This window comes from Hyperoodon ampullatus (assembly GCF_949752795.1).
Source record: "Hyperoodon ampullatus genome assembly, chromosome: 15".
NCBI lineage: Eukaryota > Metazoa > Chordata > Mammalia > Artiodactyla > Ziphiidae > Hyperoodon > Hyperoodon ampullatus.
In genome coordinates this window covers 47,693,742-47,720,874 of record NC_136928.1, presented here as the reverse complement: position 1 = coordinate 47,720,874, position 27,133 = coordinate 47,693,742, and the positions used below count along the sequence as shown (strand labels likewise).

Here is a 27,133-nt window from a genome sequence, read left to right as displayed (position 1 = left end):
CAGACTCTAGTGTGATGTCTTGTCCTTGGTGTCTCCTTTGGGCTCCCGTCCCACTCTTGCTTTCGGACTGTCCAGGGACCAAGGCCGAGGCCACCAAGTGGAAGAAAGGTGGCAGCTCGGGCGGGGGTGGGGCGGGGAGGAGGCCTGTCTGATTGGTCAGGAGGCTTCCCAATCTGTACACTGAGCCTCAGGCTCCTAGACGGAGCCCAGCACTGTGGCAGGATGTCTGGTTCTGGGCTGGATGAGCAAGGGCTCACAGACTGATTGACTGCCTCGCGATGGAAGCTATTTTTAAAATAGGCTTCCTCCTCAGGGAGGCCAAACAGTGGGAATTCCAGTGTATTTAGCAGCCATACTTGTTTTTCTTTAAAAATTATTAAGTTGACTCTTTGGTTCCAGTAAGTTGACCACCACAACCTCATCTCCCTGGAACCAGGTAACTGAATACAAGAAACAGACTGTGGGGATCCCAGACCCTCTGAGCAAGGAGAGAGCACAGTGCAGGGAGGATTTCTAATGGGAGCTCATTCTGATTCCTCACTTCCCAAGGTGAATCTGCGCAGCCCAGAGTGGCGCAAAGCTGGGAGCAGAAGCCGTGACAGTCTGAGGGCAGCGTCCAGGCCAAGAGGGAAACCCAGCTTCCTTCAGCCACTCTAGGCAGAAAGTCCTGGAAGTTTGTCCCTTAGCTGAAAAATCTCTCTCTGACGTATTTGAGCGCATCCTGGTCTTCCTCGAGGCCTCTGCTGCAGGCCGAGTCAGAACCCACAGGCCCCGGAGGAGGGCCGCCTTCCCCACAGTCCTCGTCCTCACTGTCCTCACTGTCCTCACTTCTGCTCTGGGGGGGACTCAGGGACGGTGGCGCTTAGCTGGCTGGGGAGTGCTCTGGCTTATCAGCGCCTGCCAGAGGCAGCTGTTCCAACGGCTTTTCCTGTTTTCGGCCCTCAATCAGGACCCCCAGAGCAACGTCCACAATTTCAGCTTCATTCATGCAGTACACAGTCCTCATGGCAGGAAGTCTTGCTGCAGCCACTGGCACCGTGGCTCTTCTCCTCCTCTTGGGGGTCTTCACCTGCACCGCCCTCTTTTCAGCCACCTGGGCTGTCATCCATGCGGGAAGCACCCTTCTTTTATTCTCAGATTTCAAGTCTTCCACCTCTAGTCTCTCATGAGAACCAGGGGCCAAGCTTAATGACTTCAGGACAGCAAATCCCACTCTCTCGCCACACCAGGAATTATAGGTCTGTTTGTCCTGAATGGGAGTCCAGCTTTAATTCCGGCGACAGCGCCGCCCGCGTGCTCGGCGCTCCTCCAGCAGGGCTTCAGCCTCCGGGCCCGTGCCCCCCTCTTGGCTTCCGGGGCGGGTCCAGAAGTCTGATTCTGGGCGGTTGTAGGGAGCTCGGAGGCCAGCCGGCCGGGCCCCGCCCCGCGCGCACTGTGGCTGCCCACGCCGCTCCTCAAACCTCTTTCAATCAGTGGACAAGTCCTGCTGATTCAGCAACGTCCCCCTTGCCTACACCCCATTCCCACTGCCACTACCCTAGTTCTGATTCTCATTACCTCTTTCTTGAATTACTGCAATTGTCTCTTCAGTGGTTGTTTGGCTTCCAGTCCCTCCCTTAGATCATTTTACAACCAGCTGGTTGAGTTGTTTTCCTGAAGCACAGCTGTAATAATTCCATTCCCTGTCTTGACAAAAAATCAATGGCTCTCTAATGCCTGCAGAACAAGTCTAAACCCCTTAGCAGGTTCTCTATCATCTGCCCACCATGTGCTTTCCCAGATTTTGTTATACATCCCCCTGTACACACTCCACACACCACCCTAACCCTATTCTTTGTCATTCCCTGAACCTTTGTATGAATTCTCTCCCTTGATCTCCTAGTTGCTCCTTCCCTCATCTCAACTTGTTGATATGCCCACATTTCAAGGAATGGATAAAATGCCCTGTTCCATAATTAGGTACTTCAAGTACCTAATCTCAGACTTTTTTGCTCATAGAGCATATTCGTTGCATCACTAAAAATGTACAAATTAATCTAGTAATCTCATTTCACTGTTATTTATACATAAAACTCTACTCTTTTTTGTAATTTAAAAATTTTTTTTTATATACAGCAGGTTATTAGTCATCAACTTTATACACATCAGTGTATACATGTCAATCCCAATCGCCCAATTCATCACACCACCACCCTCACCCCCCCGCCGCTTTCCCCGCTTGGGGTCCATACGTTTGTTCTCTACATATGCGTCTCAATTTCTGCCCTGCAAACTGGTTCATCTGTACCATTTTTCTAGGTTCCACATGTATGTGTTAACATACGATATTTGTTTTTCGCTTTCTGACTTACTTCACTCTGTATGACAGTCTCTAGATCTATCCACGTCTCAACAAATGACCCAATTTCATCCCTTTTTATGGCTGAGTAATATTGCATTGTATAGATGTACCACATCTTCTTTATCCATTCCTCTATCGATGGGCATTTAGGTTGCTTCCACGACCTGGCTATTGTAAATAGTGCTGCAATGAACATTGGGGTGCATGTGTCTTTTTGAATTATGGTTTTCTCTGGGTATATGCCCAGTAGTGGGATTGCTGGACCATATGGTAATTTTATTTTTTGTTTTTTAAGGAATCTCCATACTGTTCTCCATAGTGGCTCTATCAATTTACATTACCACCAACAGTGCAACACCCTCTCCAGTGTTTGTTGTTTGTAGATTTTCTGATGATACCCATTGTAACTGGTGTGAGGTGGTACCTCATTGTAGTTTTGATTTGCATTTCTCTGATAATTAATGATGTTGAGCGGCATTTCATGTGCTTCTTGGCCATCTGTATGTCTTCTATGGGGAAATGTCTATTTAGGTCTTCTGCCCATTTTTGGATTGGGTTTTTTTTTTTTTAATACTGAACTGCATGAGCTGTTCAAATATTTTGGAGATTAATCCTTTGTCCGTTGATCCATTTGCAAATATTTTCTCCCATTCTGAGGGTAGTCTTTTCGTCTTGTTTATGGTTTCCTTTGCTGTGCAAAAGCTTTGAAGTTTCATTAAGTCCCATTTGTTTATTTTTGTTTTTATTTCCATTACTCTAGGAGGTGGATCAAAAAAGATCTTGCTGTGATTTACGTCAAAGAGTGTTCTTCCTATGTTTTCCTCTAAGAGTTTTATAGTGTCTGGTCTTACATTTAGGTTTCTAATCCATTTTGAGTTTATTTTTGTGTATGGTGTTAGGGAATGTTCTAATTTCATTCATTTACATGTAGCTGTCCAGTTTTCCCATCACCACTTACTGCAGAGACTGTCTTTTCTCCATTGTATATCCTTGCCTCCTTTGTCATAGATTAGTTGACCATAGGTGCATGGGTTTATCTCTGGGCTTTCTATCTTGTTCCATTGATCTATGTTTCTGTTTTTGTGCCAGTACCATATTGTCTTGATTACTATAGCTTTGTAGTATAGTCTGAAGTCAGGGTGCCTGATTCCTCCAGCTCCATATACCCATTTATGATAAAAACTCTCCAGAAAGTGGGCATAGAGGGAACCTACCTCAACATAATAAAGGCCATATATGACAGACCCACAGCAAACATCATTCTCAATGGTGAAAGACTGAAAGCGTTTCCTCTAAGATCACGAGCAAGACAAGGATGTTCACTCTCGCCACTATTATTCAACATAGTTTTGGAAGTCCTAGCCACAGCAATCAGAGAAGAAAAAGAAATAAAAGGAATACAAATTGGAAAAGACATAACAAAACATAGGAAGGACATTCTTTGACATAAATCACAGCAAGATCTTTTTTGACCCACCTCCTTGAGTAATGGAAATAAAAACAAAAATAAACAAATGGGATGTAATTAAACTTGTAATCTTTTACACAGCAAAGGAAACCATAAACGAGACAAAAAGACAACCCTCAGAATGGGAGAAAATATCTGCAAATGAAGCCACTGACAAGGGATTAATCTCCCAAATATATAAACAGCTCATGCAACTGAATATCAAAAAGCAAACAATCCAATCAAAAAAACGGACAGAAGATCTAAAAAGACATTTCTCCAGAGAAGACATACAGATAGCCAAAGAGGCACATGAAAAGATGCTCAACATCACTAATTATCAGAGAAATGCAAATCAAAGCTACAATGAAGTGTCACCTCAATGGCCATCATCAAAAAGTCTACAAACAATAAATGCTGGGGAGGATGTGGAGAAAAGGGAACCCTTTTGCACTGTTGTTGGGAATGTAACTTAATACAGCCACCATGGAGAACAGTATGAAGTTTCCTTAAAAAACTAAAAATAGAACTACCGTATGACCCAGCAATCCCACTACTGAGCATGTGCCCTGAGAAAACCATAATTCAAAGAGACACATGCACCCCAATGTTCACTGTAGCACTATTTACGATAGCCAGGACATGGAAGCAACCTAAATGTCCACTGACAGATGAATGGATAAAGAAGATGCGGCACATATATACAATGGAATATTACTCAGCCAGAAAAAGGAATGAAACTGGGTTATTTATAGAGATGTGGATGGACCTAGAGACTGTTATACAGAGAGAAGTAAGTCAGAAAGAGAAAAACAAATATTGTATATTAACGCATATATGTGGAATTTAGAAAAATAGTTTAGATGAACCTATTTGCAAAGTAGAAATAGAGACAGAGGCGTAGAGAACAAACGTATGGACACCAAGGGGAAAAAGGGTGAGTGGGATGAATTGGGAGGGTGGGATTGACATATATACATTGCTATGTATAAAACAGATAACTAATGAGAACCTGCTGTATAGCACAGGGAACTCTACTCAGTGCTCTGCGGTTACCTAAACAGGAAGGAAATCCAAAAAAGAAGGGATATATGTATACACATAGCTGATTCACTTTGCTGTACAGCAGGAAGTAACACAACATTGTAAAGCAACTATACCCCAATTAAAAAAAAAATAGCATTGACCAATCACGAGGCTTTCTAAGTGACTTGGAATAGGATGACACATCTGTTAGGCAACAGTCATTGGAGGGGAAAGGAAACTTCAGGATTAGAGTTTACCTTTCTGGTCTGCTAATTATATAAATAACATAAGATTACTCAACACTTTTCCTATCTGAAACAACCAGATTACTCTATATTATCAGAGCATAATGTCACTGAGGGTGTGTGTGTATGGTTGGGGGAGGGTGTTATCAATTTTAATTATAAAGTTTTCAAGTGAGTAGAAGAGTTTCTATTTTTTTTCTGTAGACCTGTGTTTATTTTTGTCATTAGAGAAGTTTTTTTTATATCCTGTTATTTTTTTAATACCCATATCTTTCACTTTTTGAAAATATTAAAAGAAAACAAATTGTAATGCTGAAGTCTCACCATTTTAGCACATCAGAAAGAGGAGACTCTTTTACAGCTGTCTCTCCTCTGTTCAACTATGTGCTACTGTGTAAGCCTTGACCTTAACTCAGGTAGGGATCATCTCACTCACTCAAACCTAAACTTTAAGTCCTTGCAGAGTGTCTTTGGGTTCAGTGTTACGGCTCTTTCCCCATTCTTCACATATCTATAGCTAGTTGGTTGATGAAGCAAACTGTCATTGGTCTAATATGCAAACTGTGTCCATTGGTTTATTGCCAGATGAATTTTTTCATAATAAATTAATGATATAAAACCCCTGTGCAAGCTAGCAAATCACTGTGAGTCAGAAAGCTCAACATGGCCTTAATCAATAATCCTATGTTACTACTTTTTCCAAAAAGTTCAATTATTCACTAGGAGTTTAGCTGAAAGTCTCCTTAGATAATTATTGCAATATTTAAATAATATTTATGGAAATAGCCAAATATGTTCAGCCTTGGCTCTACCTCATGTGCAGACTTTTCACGAGCTCAGGAAAGTCACCATGGCCAGGAGAACTACCATAGTTCTTGATGACCTCTTGTCATTAGTGGAATTTTGGTAGCTTTGACAGCATCTCTATAGTCAGTGAGCACAGAAGGTTCACACTAAAGATACCAAATCAAGAAGAATCTCTAGGATTGGATTCAAAGAACATTAGAGATGGAGGGCATTATAGAAATCATTGAACAATCCCTCCCTCTCTTCTTTTTAAACAAGAAGACTCGTATCAAATATAGAGTTAGTTTGTAGCAAAGCTCTCTGACCCCTGGCCCTCCAGATCCCCTGCAACATCTCCATATTGAACAACCTTTTTTCATACACAGATCTCAGAATCATCCAAGCAGTTCCAAAAGGAAGTCAGTTCTTATTACTAACATAATGGAGAAGTCTTCAGATTGTTAATTTAAACTCATTATCAGACTAGGATCAAGTTCAAATTCTCCAACTCTCTCATTCAGTAAATCATACAAGAGCTAGAGTCAAGGTAACTAGAGCCTCAAAGCATGAAAAATAACTTGTTTGAAATTTATTTGCTATGAGGAGGACACCCCACGTTTTAATGAACCTCAGAGCAGATACAAGATGTCCTCAGTGGCTTTCCTATGAGTTGAGTTCCCTGCACATTCTTCCTTTAGAAATGCAAAAACTCTTTCAAGAATTTTATGCCTGCATGGAGAAAACTGCTATTGTGTGCAATTAGCATATTTACTAAGGTTTGTCATTACTTTTGGTAATTAAAATCGTACAAAGAGAGAGACATATCCAATTCAAGAAAATTACACAGTACAGTAATACACAATCATAATGGTTGCCTGACAATTATTAAAATATACCAAATTCTTCTTTACAGTAAAAGTATTCACTAGAGTAGCTTCTGAATAAGATCATTGCTGTGCTTTCTATTTAAATATGTTTTTCTGCACAGAAAATTATAATTACATTTGCATAACTACTGTAATCAATCTAGAATTATGGCTCATTTTTTTTTTTTTTTTTTTTTTTGCGGTACGCGGGCCTCTCACTGTTGTGGCCTCTCCCGTTGCGGAGCACAGGCTCCGGACGCGCAGGCTCAGCGGCCATGGCTCACAGGCCTAGCCGCTCCGCGGCATGTGGGATCTTCCTGGACTGGGGCATGAACCCGTGTCCCCTGCATCGGCAGGCAGACTCTCAACCACTGCGCCACCAGGGAAGCCCAATGGCTCAAATTTTTATTCTCCAAATCACTATTCTTTCTAAGACATCAGGAGCTCTGAGGCATAATCTGGCTTTGTGGATCATTATACTAATTTGTAATGGGATTAAATATATTTTTGCACCTTCTTTACATGAATCAGTCATTCTAGGGATACAGGAGGCAATACAACTACTTTGTGCAATCTGTTTATTTCTAATTGAAAAACAGGCTTTTATTTCCCAAATCCATTTTGTCCAAAACAAAAGAAAATAAACCATTAGCAAAAACAATTATTTACATTTACAAAAGGAGAACACCAAACGATATTTGGATGAAGTGGACTTCCATAGGCAAGACAAACATCCATCTGTACATTCAGGTGTCCTGTACTTACTGAGATTAGCTGGGATGGCCGAGCTAAATTCTGTCCCATCTTGGAAATACTGGCTACCATAAACCAAAGATTTCTTTTGAATGTTTCTCTTTATTCCTGATGAATTCAACAGGCTTCCATGGGACCTGATATTACAGCTATATATATATATTTAAAATCCAAGTCAGATCTGATGAAAATGATAAGCAGACATAAAAATACCAATCTGCAACGAGCCTTCTAGAGCCATGGACCAGGAGGCTAGCTCTATGAGAACTTCCTGCTAGCTCCTTTTTCTGACCAGTCTGCTGACAATGTCAGAATCCCACAGACCCCATCTGCATGGTTCTTGTCTCCGGAGGGCAGAGACTGAGGCGCAGTAGCAGACCAGAGCATGAGGTACTCTAAAATCCAGTTTGTCTCTGGTCCTGCTACACAGTGTTTTTGGTTACTAGGCCCAGCTACTCAAGGGAATGATGTCTCCATGGGCCAGGCCAGCACATAATAAATTCTCAAAAGCACAGACAATATATATTTCCTGAGAGTCACTGTGTGAAGTCACTACCGAAAGAAACCCTAAAGCCTTTCTCTAGCAAAGGATTTCAAAATCATTTCCACGTGAAAAGATGTTAAACCTAACTCAATCTTTCAAACTTATTTTATTTTGGAAGGTTAGGAGCTTTGCTGAAAATTGCATAAGGAACTGTTTTAATGACCAATTAATTCAGATTGGCAGACACACAGGAGTAAATATGTTCAGTGAGTAACAGCAAGGGTCACATGGATACCCAAAGGATTATGTACTGACTTTGGAAGAGAAATTGAGATAAACTGAGAACAAACATTAAGTCAACCGTGGAATTACAGTATTACTTAAGTGTGTACTCAACTGTATGTTTATAAGCACAGGTAATGCCTACCTAGGAAAAAATGGAGCCAGCAGGTAACTTGACTTGTATTTACATAATTTTATAAAAATAAATTCTTGCCTCATTACTGAGAGCCAGCCTCTATTATTGATACACTACCAGCCTCTAGAAAGCATGGGGAGCTCTAGATGTAGGCTCAGCCTTATTTGGATGGTGTGTGAATTCAAAACAATGACAGTTTCAAGATTTCTTTCCTTTAAATAGGGTAGCAACATTTATTCGAAAGATAGAGAAATATAGTCAAAGAAGCAGGCAAAGAATCATAAGAAATTGGAGGTAGGTGGATATTTAGTGTGTCCTCATTTTGTTTTTTAACTTTTTCTACTCTAATTTTATACACATGAAAATTTATATACATGCAGGCACAGAATAAATGAAAGATATTCATTCCTTCCTTAATTCTGAGATAAAGCAAACCCACATGAAGAAGAAATTACATCACTTGTGTGCTAGTTTCAATGAACGCCTGACAGTGGAGGAGATGGAGTGGTAGAATGGTGGAATGCTAAAGCCAGGTAGATAAACTGAATGTGGAACTAAGTCTTGAGCAGGAATTTAAAGAGGAGAAGCTATGTGGATAAGCTAGTAGGAGATTGATCCAGGTATGGCAGAAGTAAAGTACTTAAAGTCTAGTAATTAGGGCAGCATAAACATGTGTCTAGTTTAAAGAGTGTGTGTTCAGAAAAAAAAACAAAACAACAAGACATGAAAATGGTGAGATGGGGGTTACAGCAGAACATAGATGGAGTTGAAGTGTTGGTGGGGGCAATCAGATTTAATGCGAAGATGTCGTTTATTTATCAAAGTAAAAACCCAAAAATTCTTTTTGAGGAATAATAGTCTCCAAGGCAACTGAGCTTTATAATGAATAATAACAATGGCTAACACTTACTAGGTGTTTTCTATGAGTTCTGAGGACTTTATATATGTCACATCATTGAATCCAGGATTTCTCAACCTTGGCACAATTGACATATTGGGTTGAGTGATTATTTGTTGTGGAAGGCTGTCCTGTGTACTGTAAGATGTTTAGCTGAATCCTTGACCTCTACCTACTAGATGTCAGTAACAACACCCACACCCCACACCTCCCAACATACACACAAGTCGTGACAATCAAAAATATCTCCAGTCATTGCCAAACGTCCTCTGAGGCAACACCTCTCTAGTTGAGAGCTTCGGACTTTTTCTCAACAAGAAGCTATGAGTTAAATCTCATCAACTTTATTTTCACTAACTATCTTTTCACAGATAAAGGGCAGGGATGTTAAATTACTTGCTCAATGTCACACGGTTAATAAGCAGTAAAGCCTGTTGGTCTCTGCTCCTGGTTCCTGGCACAGACCTCCTATATCCCTTGGAATTTCCTGGGTGACAGCAGTGTCTTTTGCTTTGATGAATCTTAGTGGACTCCTGGATGGGATTTGGTTACCAGGAAGACTAAGTCGATATGAGAAGGTTGGAATTTTCAGCCCATTCCCTATTCTCCAGAGAAGGAGAGGGGCTAAAAGTGGAGTTAATGATCGATCATGCTTACATGATGAAGCCTTCATAAAAATCTCAAAAGTATGGGGTTTGAAGCACAGTTGTTAAGTAACTTGCCCAATGCCACATGGTTAATAAGCACCAGTGAAGCTTGTCTGTGAACTTCAGCCACTTGATTCTAGGGACTGGATTCTTAACCACTATTGTCTATTGCTTCCTCATAATCTTTCTAGGCAAGAATCTAGCATAAAGTCCTATTAAAAAATAAGAAAAACCCAATGTAATAGCCCTCATATTAACTGAAATATTAAAAAATGGCCAGACTTCTTTATTTTAGTAACAATATCACAGCCAGTGCAGTCAAGACTCCTGTCTCTTGTTTTGCAATTTATCCAGTGACTGCCTTTCTCATCTAATGCTTTTTCAGTGATATGTTCTACATCATGTTAAAGAGATTTTGTTTTATCTGACCTTAAATTGACATCAGAGAAACAATTATCAGTGCTTCTCTGTTTATTTCTTCTGGGCTTTGGCTGTGTAGGGAGAATAAAAGGTTTTTGCTTGTCCACAACTATTTAAAAAATGCAATTATCTGAGTATACCTTGTAGCTTCCAAGTGTACCTAGATTGTACAATGTGCCTAACTGTCCTAGCAAAAGGGGACGATCCACCTGAACATTTTCTGATCAGAGTTGCTCCCTTTTCCTTTAATGATATATGGAAAGTGGGGAAAGAATGCTAGAAGGGAAAAAGGTCTGCCTTATCTTCCATGTGGGAGTTTTGCAATCACGTAGTGAGAACTCCTCTGACCTCATCTCACTTTAGGTAGGCAGGCAGGAGACTGTGGACACAGTAAGGAGGAAAAAATGGGAATAACTTAGAAATAATAAATGGTCAAAGCCTCCCCTCTCCTGGAAAGGTAAACAGGGATTGCTGCTAAAGGAAAAAGACCTCAGCTAGGTAGGAGCATGCCTGACTCTGTGTGTGTGGCCTCTATTCTCCCATCTATATAATATTTATGAAAGGTTCTTGTTAATGATAAGGTTCCATGCATCAGTAATAATTAACGAAAGATAAGGAAGGATTTGTAGGCTTCATTTATTATTTTGATCTATTAAAAATCATAGAGAAGGCAGCAGGTGAGAGACATAAAAAGAGAATCACAGATTCATATGGCCAAAAGCACACTGCTTGTCCAAAGCATGTCTTTTGATCCCAGAAAGTTCTACCTATGAAACCGCAGACTTAATCTGAGACTCTGCTTCCTCTTCTGTGAGATGGAATAACATTACCTCTCCGGCAGGATTTTCTAAGACTTAGACTGAAATCTCCAAGCAGACAATATTTCAAACAGTATTTGGCACAATATAGGCAAACAGTAAATACATATTGCCTAAATGGAGGTTGAAAGTTTTCAAGTGAAAATGTAATTGTGCAATGAAATTTAGTTCCCTTTCCCTTCTTGGAGTTTCATTGAGCATGGAGAAAGTGAGGCTTATATTTATTTTAAGGAGACTCATGGCCTAACAGGAACGTGGAGACTAATGCAACTCAAAAGACCAAGGCAACCAGGTAGGCAAAGCTCAGAAAGATGGGACACCAATCATAGGGATCAGGTGGAAAAGTATGAGCCTTAAGTAAAGACCAAGGGGTCCAATATTACTCAAAGAAGGCCAGGGCTTCCCTGGTGGCTCAGTGGTTGAGAGTCCGCCTGCCGATGCAGGGGACACAGGTTCGTGCCCCGGTCCGGGAAGATCCCACATGCCGTGGAGCGGCTGGGCCCGTGAGCCATGGCCGCTGGGCCTGCGCATCTGGAGCCTGTGCTCTGCAACGGGAGAGGCCACAACAGTGAGAGGCCCGCGTACCGAAAAAAAAAAAAAAGAAAAAAAAAGAAGGCCAGATGCCTTTTCCTACCACCTGAGGGGCCTCTGAGTTCCAGTCAACTAATCTTGAAGTGACAGAAGAAAGTCAAGTAGAGTGGTTGGCTTACATTTCATTGCCAGCGCTAGGGGTGAAGTAGGGTAATGAGGTGAGGCTATATATATAGACTAAATCAAGGAAGTTTATCTCCAGACACAGAAGCAAAGTTTGATCATACCAAACCACTTTGCAATGAAGAGAGGGTTGCCTGGAATGAATGAATGAGATTAACAAGGCCTGTCTAACCTTCCACCTCACCAAGTATCGACATTTTTTTTTCTTCCAGCTTTAGAGATAGAGGATATGTCTCAGCTCACAGAATTTTAGGCATAATACTGGAAACTGACATTTGATTGGCATTTTATGCAGTACAATTGTGTAAACTTTCAGGCCTGCTGTATAATAATCCTTCCCTGCTGTGTGTGGAGCACTTTGGGCCCCTCTGGATGATAGATGTGATGTGAATGGGAAGCATTATTATTACTTATGTTTTATAATATGTCCACTCTATGTCCTCTGCCACAACAGAGACTTCTTTCGAACGTGCAGTAAAAGCCCCCAAGTCATGCAACGTCAAAATATTTTTGAAATGAAAAAGCAAAATTAACCACAAACTGCCCCATTGTCTCCATGAAAATAGCACTACAACATTACCAGCGAAAATCAATGTTAAATAATAAAAGCTACAACCAAATAAAAACCTAAAAGATGGGAATGAGCCCTGTGTTTGGGAGAAGTATGCTTTTGCAAATCTCAACAATGGTAATTTTGCTTTCCAATTAAAGTGTAATAGCAAAAGAGCAAATCATCACCCAGAGCATCCTCAAGAATAGCTCAATGAATTTTACTTTACTCAATAAGAAGGAAAGTTTTCAGTAGAGCCCTTTCCTGGGTAAAGATGTGAGCAGCAAAGACACGGGATGTTTCTTCCTCTTTACATTACCCAAACCCAGATATCTTCTGATGACCCATCAATTCATAAAGACCTTTATGGTCAGGAAGCACATATTTAAATATATAGTGAACAAGTGACAAACGATAGACGCTAGTTTTTTGGTGGGTAAAATTCTTCTAAAACATCAAAGATTTTCTAAGAGCAGCGGGTTTACTCCTTGTATCATTGAGCTTCCATTTAGGGACAGGTCACATTAATTCTCAGGAACTCTTTCCAGAATGTTGTTTAATTAGTGTGACTCTTTTAGATTCCAAATCAGGATGCTATGGTATTTTAATACAGGAAGATGTCAATTTAAATGTGATAGATAATTGACTCTCTACAGTTTAATACAATTTTAAAAGATTGTAACTTGGATGCTTTCTCTGCAGTAGGAATGCATCAAAGGGCCCCCTGTGGGCTGAAAAAGTTAATGCACTTCTCTAAAGCTTTTGAGTCCTGGAGAACCTAAAACAATAAAATAACATTTCCTCATTACCATACTAGTCACAATGTCATTCCCATAAAATGACTCTGGCATAAAAGGCTGGCCTTTTTCCAGATGATCTTTTATGGGGATGGTTTATTTTTCTTTGTCTCGACATTAATGAGCTATGTATTCAGGGAAATAGATTTCAATGCCTGTCAGATTACTAATCAGATGCTTTTCCGCTGCTCCAAGAGCAAGCAGGGACCTCTGGTAAAATGGGGGAAAACTAGATGATTCATTGAAAGGGGCCATGAAAATAAATGTGAAGGCAGTAATGGACCTGTTCCAACTATGACTTCATGACAAAATGCTATGACTTCCAACATTTTATTACTTGCCATATCTTCCTGTTTTGCATTATTGTCATACCTTTTTTTTCCCTTCTGAGTCTTACATCTTCGGCGAAAAAGAAGATAAAGATATATGTAAACTTTTTTTTAAGGTTGTAAGGTATCTGATCCTAAAATTCAGAGACTGCTCATTTGATATAAAAAGTATGTTTTTATAGCTCAAGGCTGCTAGTTATTTACAAACATCTTGGAGGAACAATTTCTTCCTTCAGCAATTCTGGTATATCCTATTCTACCACAGTAGACTGAAGTTGACTGTTTTACCAACATTTTACTTCCTATTTATGTGGAATAGGGCTGAAGATGTTAAGGCAATCTAACAAGAGGGATGGGCACAGGAAATAGTCATTTATATTGATCACAGCATCCTGAGCCTCAGAGGAGATGAAGAAAATTTTTTTTAAATTAGGAAAATAATGAGTTGGCAGGATTGAGAATATAGGGAAAATATTACTGGAAAATACTCGGTAGGTAAATATAGATGAGGGAATAGGCACAAGGTCAGGCAGCAAGCACACTTAGCTTCATATTTCCTAATCACTCCCTCTGCTTTGCAAACCCTTCCAAAACATTACCTCATCTGTGCTTTCATCATCCCCAGTGTGTAAGATTCAATTACTCATCCTATCCCTCTGTGCAACTGAGAGATTTACCTTTATTCATCCCTAGTTGTCTTTATAGTCATTTCCTCAGCTTAGCACTTATTTTGATTTTCTTATTTTGATTTTAGACTGATCTCGCTAACAAGTCTGGAAGCTGTTTGAGGACAGGTATACATCTTTTCTGTGCTTCTCTTGAATCCTCTTTTGAATACTTAGTCCTTAAGAGGTAGGTCTTGATTGATTATAACAAGGTAGTTTCAGAGCATGTGGTAGATTATTGAAGGCCAAGTTTATCATTTTCAGCATATGTATGTATATTTCTTAACTGTACACTGCAAAATGGGCATTTCATACTCAAAACTCAAGTAGCTGGGGCAGCAAATTATAATTTTGATTTATAAATAAAAGATAAACAATGTGTCATATATATTTTATAATCAGAGAATGACTGTGTATCATTCCTTATAAGAAGCATTTATAAATACATGTTTGTCTTTTTGTTAAATGGTTTTATTGTTTACTGTTATATTCATTCTAATTAAACTATTTTAACACCATAATGCTGAAGTATCTTCTGTATTTCATTTTTTTAATCCTAAAATTCATAACTGCATACTGGAAGTGTACTTATGACACATTCTTGATGTGAAAATGCAAATGTTTCCAAACATAATTATTCATTTGTAAACACTGCACCCACCTGGACATTCTTCCCAGCAAGTGTTATTCTCAGAGTATGATTTTGTAGGTTAATACTCTAAGGAATTAAATATAATTCATATATGAGCCAGTAATGGACATTTATATGCAATCATATTATTTACTTGATAATTCCATATAAATTTAAAACAGTCAGAATGCCCTGTTTCACTACTCAGTGGTAGTTCTAACAGATTTTAACAAATTCAGGATGAACCAGTCATGGATGGGAGGAGAGCATTTAATTCCTGCTTTAGCCTTCCAAATTTAAAATAAATAAATAAAGTTCTCTTTTTTCCTCTATTTATGTTACATTACATATATATGTCTAAAATATATTTAAATATATGTATACATATAGATACATAACTACAATAGAAAGATCATTAAATATCTACCAAAATCTCTCCTGCCTGCCCCAATCCTCCCTGTTTCCACTTGAATAACTATAAATAACATTTCTCAGTTCTTCCAGAAGGAAAAAAAAAAATACATTCAACTTGATCTCAAGAAAGCATTTTTCTTACGCTGCCACGTTAAGTCAGCAATTTTAAAATATACTAAATTGAAATTTTCATTTAATCATTAGGTAGGAGGTTAAAGTACATAGCACTTTACCAATGTAAGCCTTTTCCTAACTGTTAGTAGATACTGACTTCAACTGATGATGCCTGGTAGCTCTACCAAACTTTTGCAAAGGGCTGAAAACGCATAAGCACTCTAAGAAGGAATAGGAAATACACTGTCATCTACTTAGGTCTTTTTTTTAAAAAAATAAATTTACTCATTTTATTTATTTATTTTTGGCTGCGTTGGGTCTTCATTGCTGTGCGCAGGCTTTCTCTAGTTGCAGCGAGCGGGGCTACCCTTCGTCGCGGTGCGTGGGCTTCTCATTGCGGTGGCTTCTCTTGTTGCGGAGCATGGGCTCTAGGCACGCAGGCTTCAGTAGTTGTGGTACATAGGCTCAGTAGTTGTGGCTTGCAGGCTCTAGAGTGCAGGCTCAGTAGTTATGGCACACGGGCTTAGTTGCTTCGTGGCATGTGGGATCTTCCCAGACCAGGGCTCAACCCGTGTCCCGTGTGTTGGCAGGCGGATTCTTAACCACTGCGTCACCAGGGAAGCCCTACTTAGGTCTTAACACTGCACAACTAGTGCTAATCTGAGATGTCTTCTGGAGTTTTGAAGCATAGGTTGTTTTTTTCTAATTTAAGGACCAAGTTGCTTTGGAGTGTTCATTCTCTAAGGTGTCTACGGAGTATATCTATGAAACTTGATTATGTTTTCTGTGTAAGATCTGGGCAAGCTGGATATGGCCAGTATAGCAGGATGGAAAGGTATTTGGCTTTGAAATATGCAAAGACTCAAGTCACAAAATCTAGGGTAAGCAAAAACAGGCAGTAAGCATATTGCGATTCTCTTAGACAAGGAAAGAATCTTTTTGTTAGTTTTTTTTTTGTTTTTTTTTTATATCTCTAATATATCACATAGTTCCTAAATGCTTCCAGTTTAGAAATATTGTAAGAAGTAATTTTTTAAGAAACAAATTATTAAAGACTCAAATGTTAGCCTTTATTTCACTATAAGAAATATAATTAAAGGAGCCAAGGATGTTAGTTAAAACCAAGAGAATTCTTTACTGTTGTCTTCCTAGACTTTAGAATTCCTAAAATGTGTTAAATAATCAAAACATTTTGAAAGACTTTTAAAAATATAATATGCAGTCATCTTGAACATATATTTTGCTAAATCATCTATTTAAGAGTCTTCTACTTTGTTTATCACCCTACATAAAAGATAATTCAGACACCATGGCTACAAAACAAATGTAGGCAGGTAATAAAAATGATAAATAACTTTTCTAATTATTCCAATCCTGGGTACTGACTCTTAGAAAATGAAAAAAAGTGGCATCTTATTGCTTTCTAATTCAGAAAGCATATTAATTCTTGCAGTTAATGATTTGATACATAGCATGCTACTAGATTTTCTAACACAATTAACACAAGAATCTTGTCCTCCCCAACATAATATAAATAAAATATATAAATCATTTAGAAAAACAGAGGTTTACACTTAGCACCAATTCAAAGTTCTTGTGAAAAAATTTAAAGGATGTGTACAAAATTTTAGAACTGGGATACAAATCTGAAATGTAATAGGATCACTGCCAAACAATTACAGATAACAGAATAAAATGTATGGTTCCTTTCCCAGAAATTTGGAACATAATCAAGATAGTACAAAATAATTTTGAATTCTTTATTTTTAAAAACAAGAGATGTGTTATATTTAGCTGTACCCTACACATTTTCATTTTACTGTTTTTCTGAAATCTATGATGAATAGCTGCTGAAATGTCAAGGGATGAAAACATTAGATTTTTATTCAGTGACCTGTAAATTTATTGGTTGTCAGAATCTCTTATAGAGTAGGTAGAAATAAAGCTTCTATGGCAACCAAATTCTATCCTTAGCTAATGCTGGGGTTCAGTTTCCATGAATATTCCCAAATCTTGTTGAAATCAAGTAGCACTACATAACTATATTGTCTTCCAAGGGACTGTGTCCTTCTACAATGATAGCCAGGGAAGAAACAAGGATACATTGAAGACAGTGATTTGTAGCAGGTGCTAGGACTTGCTTGATATAGGTACATATGCATGTCAGTCTACGTAATATACTAGAATCCATAAAAGCACAAATCACTGCCAAGAGTTTCTCTTGTCCTTTCTGAAAAGAAGTCACACGACTTAACCTGGCTTAGTAAGTTTGGGTGTTGCTTCTCTAAATGAGATTTTGATTAAGAATTATTATATCTGAAAGTCTTTTTGCCTTCATCACTTATGTTTTTCGATACCATTTCAAAACATGTGATATAAGATATAAAGGGACATTGATGAGCTTATAGTTGCCTTGGCACTAAATCCAACTAAAAATGAACCCAAGAACATTAAAGGGGCTAGTGTCAATTTTTTTCTGTGAAAACTCAACGTGTTTTCTCCTATAAATGTGTTCAACCTGGTGATCAATGACAAGTTTGCAATAAAAATCTGGGACTGGTTTTTACCTACTTTGAATAAAAGGTTAACAATACAGGCTTCATGGATGTTTAATCAGCGTCACATTAAAAAAAAATGAGGGAGGCAAAGGCAAAGCTAATGGATTAACCTTTTAAAAAGTAGTTCAGTGGGATAACTGCTGTAGCACCATTCACTTCAGGGCCAAACTTGTTTAAATGGGCAGTCTCCCTTGGATCTTATCCAAGGAGATTTAAGTAACCAAGTACCAAATCATGGTGGGGCAGATGGGATGAATGACTATTTTGCATATTGTTTAGTGTCACATATAATTTTTAGAAAAGTATTGTTTAGCGTCACATATACTTTTTAGAAAAGTAAAGTTGTCCTCTCATACATAATTTTTAAAATAACAAACTATATATGGCATATATAAGTTTATATATGCCATCTAGAAATATTAAGGACAATATTAACATATCTGACATTTATGCCAAATAGTTTACATTGGTTATTTCATCTAATCCTCACAGTACTCCAGGAATTAGGTGCTGTTACTCTCATTTTACAGATGGAGCTATGGCTCTCTATATATTGCTAGTTCTTGCTGAAATCAAGTAGTAATTCATCATTCTGTTGTCTTTCAAGGGACTGTGTGTCCTCCCTTCCTCACTGATAGGGAAGAAACGAAGATACTGATTTGTAGTAGGTGTTGAGGCTTGCTTGATATATGTACATATGCATGTCAGATGGGTTTAAATAATGTGCCTTATATACCACATCAGGTCAGACAAGGAACGAAGACTGTGAACTCAAGTCTAATCAAGACCTTAGGCCTTGAGTACTTAGCTATAATATCTATCAACACAAGACAATGGGTTTTGTCTTGTGTGTTTTGCTAAAATATCTTACATTCAGAAGTAACCTAAGGTTAAACTAAAGAGAAATAAGAATTTCCCTTAGGCTCATGCCCTACTTTGCCTGAATATATTTCTTTTTTTTTTTTTTTTTCCAGTACACGGGCCTCTCACTGTTGTGGCCTCTCCCATTGCGGAGCACAGGCTCTGGACGCGCAGGCTCAGTGGCCATGGCTCACGGGCCCAGCCGCTCCGCAGCATGTGGTATCTTCCCAGACCGGGGCACGAACCCGTGTCTCTTGCATCTGCAGGCGGACTCTCAACCACTGCGCCACCAGGGAAGCCCCCTGAATATATTTCTTAATACCTTACTTTTGCAAGAAAATTACAATGCATAGTCTATCCTATAGAATAATATTAACAGTTTCCTTTAAAGTGGGTAAGATAAGGCTTCTTATCAATTACAGTTCTAGCTAAAGAGTTAAACACTGAATGCAGAGAACCAGCTCTAGTCCCATTTCTGCAACCAGTTTTGTCACCATGGTAAGTTGTTTAATTCTTTAGGTTTCTCAACTATAAAATGAGGATTTTAGACTCGCTGACATAGATTCACAGTAGTTTTAAGATGGTATGATAATAACATTCACTCAGACTATAAATTTGCAAACATTGCACTAGACACAAAGAAGAGGTTCACAGTGGCTGAGGACAGGTCAGGTCTTGAAGAGGTTTATAATTTGGGGAGTTGGGGGCAATGAATGAGGTAGGGAGTGGACAAGGCACAAAAGAAATACGTTCTTTCTCAAAGATGACCTTACTGACACACTATAAATAGGATGTTTGTTTTAACTAGTTCTACAACAGACACATACAGGCAGTATCTTACCACAGTCTCATATGCAGATGGTTTGTGAACAAGGTGCGAGGAGCAGTGCAAACATAAGTGGGTAGAGATACGAGGTCTTAAGGTAAGAAGACTGGCTGATACAGAGACCTGGAAGTGGGGATAAGGAGTCAGAGGAGTTGAAATGGAGAGGAGCTTACATTTAGGTGGGTGGGGAAATTAGACGTGCAACGTCATATGGAACAAAGCTGATGTAGACAATGGAAGCCATGGGCTTCCGGAAAGTGGCTAAAGATAATGAAGTTGGGATGGGGAGAGTAAGCGAGGAGAAGAGTGTGTAAAAATAGGAAACGTGACAATGTCAAGTAGGAGGGAGATTTGTCTATGTTTTAAAACATTATATATTTAGAACATTTTTCTGAAAATAATGTTAGCTTCTTAAGCATCTGTAAATGCCAGGAATGTCACATGCATCATCCATTGTACTTTTTATAATCATCTTACAAACTAGGTAATGATTTTCCTATTTTATGGGTGCTTCATCAGGTTAAGCAGCTTGGTAAAGGTTACCTACCAGCTAGTTAATGGATAAGCCAGGAGGAGAATATATGTCTATTCTGCAGGTAACACCATGTGAACTCTCAGTCTCAAACTAATTTTGCAAATATGCAAGTGAGTGACTTTAGGCTAAACCCAACTGTGAACATTTTATAAGGAATTCTTAGAAATTACTACTGGCGTTTTCTCCCTGGTTCTGTGGCAGGTGTCAATTTCTTTGTTTTCAGTATCCAGGCCTATGACTTGCAGACGTGGCATACTGAGTGCATAAAATACTTAAAAATACATGGGGCAAACAGCAGGAATTAATGACTGCCATTTATTAATGCAGTAAACTCGCCTCTCCACCACCTCAAGCCCACTGTCTGCCTACAATAGAAAAAATCCACTCAATTTGAACTTCAACATCTCTTCAATTTTTGAGGCACATGCTATCTGAAACACCAGACTTTCTGTGTTTAAAACACAGACTTTTTCTTCCTCAAATTTGACCCTGAAATGTCCTCCAATTTTAATGTCAGGAGGCTTACTGCAGTGGTCTGGAGAGCCTAGTTCATCATGAAAATGTGCTCTACTTTTCAACACCAAATAAATATCTCTTCCCTGCATCCTGCTTAAAATGGTCACTTCCTTCCCATGGTTATTTTTATTATTCATGTCATCAGATTCAGCAATGTGAGATCTATTTAGGGGGAACACTTCATCAATTACAAAACACAGAGCATGCTTCTGTCTCTCAAAGGGTTTAATGACACCCTAAATAAGTTCTGAATTGTTGGGAGAATTACAAAGAACACTCTTCTGTTGAAAACATTAAAACTGAATACTTGGAATAAAACATTGAAAAGCTGAAGTTTAACAAGGGACACACTCCTTCTCCTTGTGACTCATTAAATGTGTTATTATTTTTACCCCGGGAAGTGAATTCTTTCACTTCCTTTTAAGATTATGGCCCTGGCAACATATCACCCAAATGATGGAGCATGAAAAACAAGACAGTTTGAGAACAACTCACAGTAAGTAGCTGATTTCATGATTTTCATGTGCTACTCAATAGACTTTGACATCCTCTCTCCCATTCTTGCCTCACTTAAATCTATTTTCCACATAGCATCCAAAGTCATCTTAAATTATAAATCAGATCATGGCATTCCTCTACTTACTCCCTTCATTGATTCTCCCTGTTCTAGGAATAAAGGCTGAGTTCCTACCCTATCCTACTGTCTCTGTGTATTCTAATCTCTGTCCCCTAAATAAGGGACATTTCTACCTTAATTTAACACCCTTACTCAAACTGTACCTACCTCCCAAGGTATCTTGCCATGTGCATACCTATCAGAATCCTCCTCTACATTAAGAACTATCACAAAACCCACCTCCTCCATGGAGCGTTCCCTGATTGCTGCAATGGTATATAACTTCTCCTTCCTATTATGTTGTATTGGTTTTCTGGGGGCTGAGACTCTGTTTTCAAGATCTTTGTGTTTATAACCATAGTGATTTGTACATTGCCCTGAGAATAGTAAGTACTGAGACCATAAGGTGAATGCAAAAGTTAAGGGAGGCTGTGGAGGAAAAAAAAAAAAACTGTTGGCAAGTATCTATCTATTTGCCTTTCTATCTCTAATTTCTCTCTCTTTTTTTTTTTTTGTGGTACATGGGCCTCTCACTGTTGTGGCCTCTTCCGTTGCAGAGCACAGGCTCCGGACGCGCAGGCTCAGCAGCCATGGCTCACGGGCCTAGCCGCTCCGCGGCATGTGGGATCTTCCCGGACCGGGGCACGAACCCGTGTCCCCTGCATTGGCAGGCAGACTCTCAACCACTGTGCCACCAGGGAAGCCCGGGAAGCCCTCTAATTTCTCTTACTTCTGTCCTTGATCATAATCATATAAAATGTTTACCAAGCAATTATACTCCAATAAAGATGTTAAAAAAAAAAGTATACCAGTTGTTCACAGGGAGTTAAAATCTTGCTCTTTAAAATTCTTTTGTAGAGATACTGATGCAGCTTTTACAATTATATAGAGAATTGGGTCTTCTTCTTTAAAGACTGGATATTACCCAGTCTTCCTAGCTACGACAAGGAAACATCAGGCATTTTAAAACAATAGGCCCAGATTCTAAAATAATAAGGTCTTTTTTATTCTCAAGATTCCAAACATAATCTGATTGCCCTTCAACAGCCTTGTGAATAGGCATACATAATCTCATTCCCTATGGAAAGAAAATCAATAACATAGTGTGTCCTACTGAATGCAACTCGAGTTGTCAGTATAAGAGTTAAAACAAGAGATTCTCACTCTTTGGACATGCTCCAACCATCTGAGTAGGCAAAGTCACAGAGCACCACCTGGGCCTGATCACCTGCACACAGCCAAGGCCATGGCAGTCCTGACAAGTAGTGACAACACACAAGCCACCAAATAAAAGGACAGGAGGCCAGGCCACTGGGTAGTCTCCAGAAGTATCTAACCCTTCCTCTTCCTCTCCTCTCCTCATTCTACAAAGTCTAAAAATACTATAAAAAAAAAGTCTAGTATATCCTAGACACTTCATTGCCCCTCTTCTGACAATGCTTATATGAGGCAAAGTGGAGTTCACGGGAATCTTCAACTGTGATTACTTGAACAATGAACCCATACCCCTTATGACCAAGGCAGTGTATGCTGAGTTCAGATATAACCAAGATATAGAACCTATCATCTTGAACTTTGCAATGCCATTAGTAAGGTAGGTACTAAGGAATGAATTGTGTTCCCCATAAACTCATATGTTGAAGCCTGTGATATTGTGATACAATAAGAAATATATATTTTAGTCTTTGTTCTTGGCTCCTGACCAGAGCTCCTAAATCCTTTTTAATTTCCTAAGTGATAGTGGTGGTAGGAGCATCTTTTGTTCTTATCTTTGGTCTGAGACCCTGTTTCCTGATATAGAACTCCTAAATCTCTTGGAATTTCCTGGGTGATAGAAGTGTGTTTTGTTCTAAAGAAGCAACTCTTGGTGGGCTCCTGGAGAACTTCTGGATGGGGGCTGGTTACCTGAAAGACCATGATTAGAAGCCTGAAATGTTCAGCCCCACCCCCCATTCTCTGGGGAGGGGAGGACTGGAGATTGAGTTAACAATCAATCATGCCTACATAATAAAACTGCCATAAAAATCCCTGAACTACGGGGTTTGGAGAGCTTCTGAGTTGGTGCACATATCCCCGTGCTGGGCGGGTGGCATACCCTAAATCCACAAGGACAGATCCTTGTGACTCTTCTGGACCTCAATCTAGGTATCTTTTCCTCTGCTTATTCTTTGGTATCCTTTATTATTTCCTTTACTATACAGTAAACTGGCAAATGTAAGTGTTTCCGTGAGTTCTATGAGCCATTCTAGCAAATTATTGAATTCAAGGAAGAGGTTGTAGGAACCCCAATTTATAGCTGGTTGGTCAGAAGTACAGGTGACAATCCGGAATTTGTGATTGATGTCTGAAGTAGGAACAGTCTTGTTCTGAGTCCTTAATTTGTGGGATGTGACCCTAAATCTAGGTAGATAATGTAAGAACTGAACTGAATTGTAGGACATCCAGCTGGTGTCAGATAATTGTTTGGTGTGGGGGGAAAAATCCACACGTTTGGTGGCCACGAGTACTGCAAGCAAAAAGAAAACAGAGTTTTTCCTTTCAAAGCCCTAACCCCAACATGACTGTATGTGAAGACAGGATCTTCAGGGGTTAATTAAGGTTAAAGGAGGGTGGGCCCTAATGCATTAGGATTGCGACTTTATAATAAGAGGACGATGAAGAGATCTCTTTGTCTCCATACATACACACAAAGGAAAGAGATTGAGAGCACCCAGTGAAAAGATGGCTGCATACAAGTCAAGCAAAGAGGCATCAGAGTGAAACCTATTTTCCAGCACCTTGATCTTGGACTTCTTAATCTCCAGAACTATGAGAAATAAACTCCCGTTGTTTCAGCCATCTAGACTATGGTATTTTGTTACAGCAGTCTGAGCTGACTAAGATAGCAGTAGAGCACTGTGAGTTCTGCATTTAGTTTGCAGAGATTCAATACAGGATCCGCCACTCATTACCTATGTGACTTGAGGGAATTTCTTAGCCTTACCCTTAATAAGTCAGAGGGTCTTCTTCTGAATGGAGCCTATACAAATATCTCCTTCAAAATATTACTGAGGATTTAAATGAGAAAATGCATATAAAGTACTTTGCACCATGCCACAAATACTCCAAAGACACACATGCAACCTAGCATTTCACAAGTCTGGGTAACCGTGTCAAGTGAGTGGGAAAGACAAAAAGGGCTGTAGGATTTTGGAGGAGAAAGAGGGTCCCTTTGCTTGGAATACTTAAAGAATGACCAAGACACTCTTAAAGTTTCCCTCAGCTTGAGTACAATTTAAATAGGTTTCTTTCTGACTATAGGCCCCAACTTCCCTTTTCTTAGAGCATTTACTTTTGAAAAACATAATTACAAATTCTTTCTCTGCCCTTTTTTAAAGGTATATAAATCTCCTTAAAAGCCTCTTGCCAGTTTTACAACCTAGGGAATATCTTTCTCAAGGACCTGGGATCCATCCCTTTGAAAGGTAATTATCAAGAAAGATAGCATCCCCACCTCCCAGTCTCTGTGGGAGGATAGGAGCCTAGCTTAGGTGGGCATCCTCCTCCAAGTTATAAAACTGTCTCCTGTCATGAAGAAACAAGAAAGTTTACTTTCCCTTTGAGTAAGGCCAAGTAGCAAACGCAGGTGACCTATAATCCTCCACCTCAGCTCTTAAAAATCCTCCAGCTCTTTGACCCAGTGGAGTTGAATTCAGTCTTTCTCCCATACTGCAATAGTCATGGATAAAGTCTTCATGCCTGGTTTTTAAACTTTGGTGCAATTTTTTTTTTTTTTACTTTGATGGGAAACATTCACAGATAACAAAAAACTTGAGATATGCTATAAAGTGTAGCTTAGATATTGGTTTGGCCATGTATACAGATAGCTTAGAATAAGAAGTTGCATATATTTTATTAGTTAGCAGTAACTAGTTATGCCATGTCTCAATGCTTTATTAAGGATTATCATTGAGAATTTTTATCAAGTATTGATATTTCAACAGTTATTTAGAGAGCACCTACTAAGTGTCTTTTGAGATTTTAAATCTCAAAACCCCGTACTAACATTAGAAACTCTATGGACCTGAAGTCTTGTATATGTTTCTAGGAAACTGATCACACATTTAATACTTTGCACATGAGTGGTGGGGAGGGAGAGAAAGGAGTTCCTGGCTCATAATTTTAAAACATTACCTACAGTGAGACTGTTTTCTAAAGAACTCTTTAGGATGTAGCATACAGACCAATGTGTAAAGCATATCTTTTTTACTATACAAATGTAAAGTTACATAAATCTAATATCCGAGTGACTCTTAGGCAGGTATTAACACTCATCTGTATGACTAATGTGGAAAGTTTCATTAATCTGTGTAAGAAAACCAATATGCTAGGATGAAATCTTTTGCTCAAACTCAGGTTATGTTATTACAACACTGTTAATCTTGATGTATGTTAAAAGAATTTAGCGTATTTTTTAATCAAGCACAATAAGTTACAAACGGAATCCAAAAGGATCTCTCAAATGACTGTTTATCTAAATTACTCTGATTATTCCTAGTAGAATGTTTTCCTTTCTTTTTTCTTACCCATATCCATCTTAATTATAATTCAGAATTTATCATAATAAATTAGTAAAACTTAATTTACTTAGCCAGATTTTTAGTTATTTTTTCAGTTTAAAGTACAGTCACCTAGGCACCCAGAAAATACAGAATTTAGAAATCTTTTAACTCAATGAGGATGGAAAGAGTGAAGAAGTATCATTTTGTCAATTCTCCTGTTGTCTGAGGCTAATCGCTTGCTCTCCATATACCAAATTGTGTACTTAGAAAATATCAATGCACAAGGAAGAGCAATACAATTTGTCTCATCCAAATGCATCATATAAAATGACCAAGTGCTGTTAAGTGCTAGAAATGTGTCTCAAAAGACTCTCCATGTCTACATCACCTTGGGGTTGTTTAGAAGTTCAACCCTTTTAGTGAGAAGTATTGAAAGATAAATCTAATTCCCAGCCCTTAACTCACCACTTACAGAAGAAGCATTTTTATTGCAGAACATGTCTTCTGATCTTGCTAGTTCCTAATGAATGTCTCTGGCCTGCCTTAGGAATGTACTAATTCTAATAAAATGAAAGACACAATTGCCCCCTACCCAATTCTAAAAAGAGTGAATATATCATCCATTGTAACAGATGAAATGTGTTAAAAAGAATTCAATATGGGGCTTAAAAAAGAGAGAGTAAGAGACAATATCTACCATTCAATTTGAAAATTCCTCTTGGAGAATAATACAATATGATAGATACACCATTTCATTGTGGCTATCCAGCCATTACCGTTAGGAAGAGTATGAATTTCTACATATGCTGAAAGTCTTGATGATATGTGCCAGAGAGAAAAAGCACCTTTGTTCATTAGTAATAAATATGCTCTTGTCCATTCCCTACATAAATTAGAACCGTTAAGATTTTCTTTGGCTGTCCTGGAGGATGGGAAATATGACCTGAAACTTTACTGTGATACTGCTAGAATTAATTAGGTGGCAGTGCTTAGGACTGGAGATAAGACTGGTTGGGCTACTGTCTTGTCAACATTCAAAGTAGAGTAATAGTCTGATGCTGGGAGGAAAGGAAAGGAAATTCAATTTTAGAGAATTTTACAAAGGAAGTACAGTTAGGTCATTGAGATTGAATTTGTAGATTTTTGGTGATGTACACTAAAATTCCAACTTGAGAGCTCAAGTCTGTTTCAAGTTCAGGGTATGCTATGGTCTGAATTGTGTCCACTCAAAATCCATATGTTAAAACCCTAACCCCCAATGTGACTGCATTTGGAGATAGAGGCTTCAGAAGGTAATTAAGATTAAATGAAGTCATA

At 38.8% G+C, this 27,133-nt stretch overlaps 2 protein-coding genes across 38 annotated transcripts in view; both read right to left on the bottom strand.

Moving 5' to 3' along the window:
• The window catches only part of NRXN1 (neurexin 1), a gene marked incomplete at both ends in the record, with an annotated part of 1,144,386 nt that overhangs the window by 88,432 nt on the left and 1,028,821 nt on the right, over positions 1–27,133 (bottom strand). The window lies entirely within an intron of this gene.
• On the bottom strand, positions 683–21,524 carry LOC307064761 (cell cycle regulator of non-homologous end joining-like; the record flags this gene model as incomplete). The annotated part of the gene is given in 5 exon segments (XM_079721461.1): positions 683–862; positions 866–1,162; positions 19,624–19,731; positions 20,611–20,821; positions 21,472–21,524. Coding segments are annotated over 5 exon segments (849 nt in total).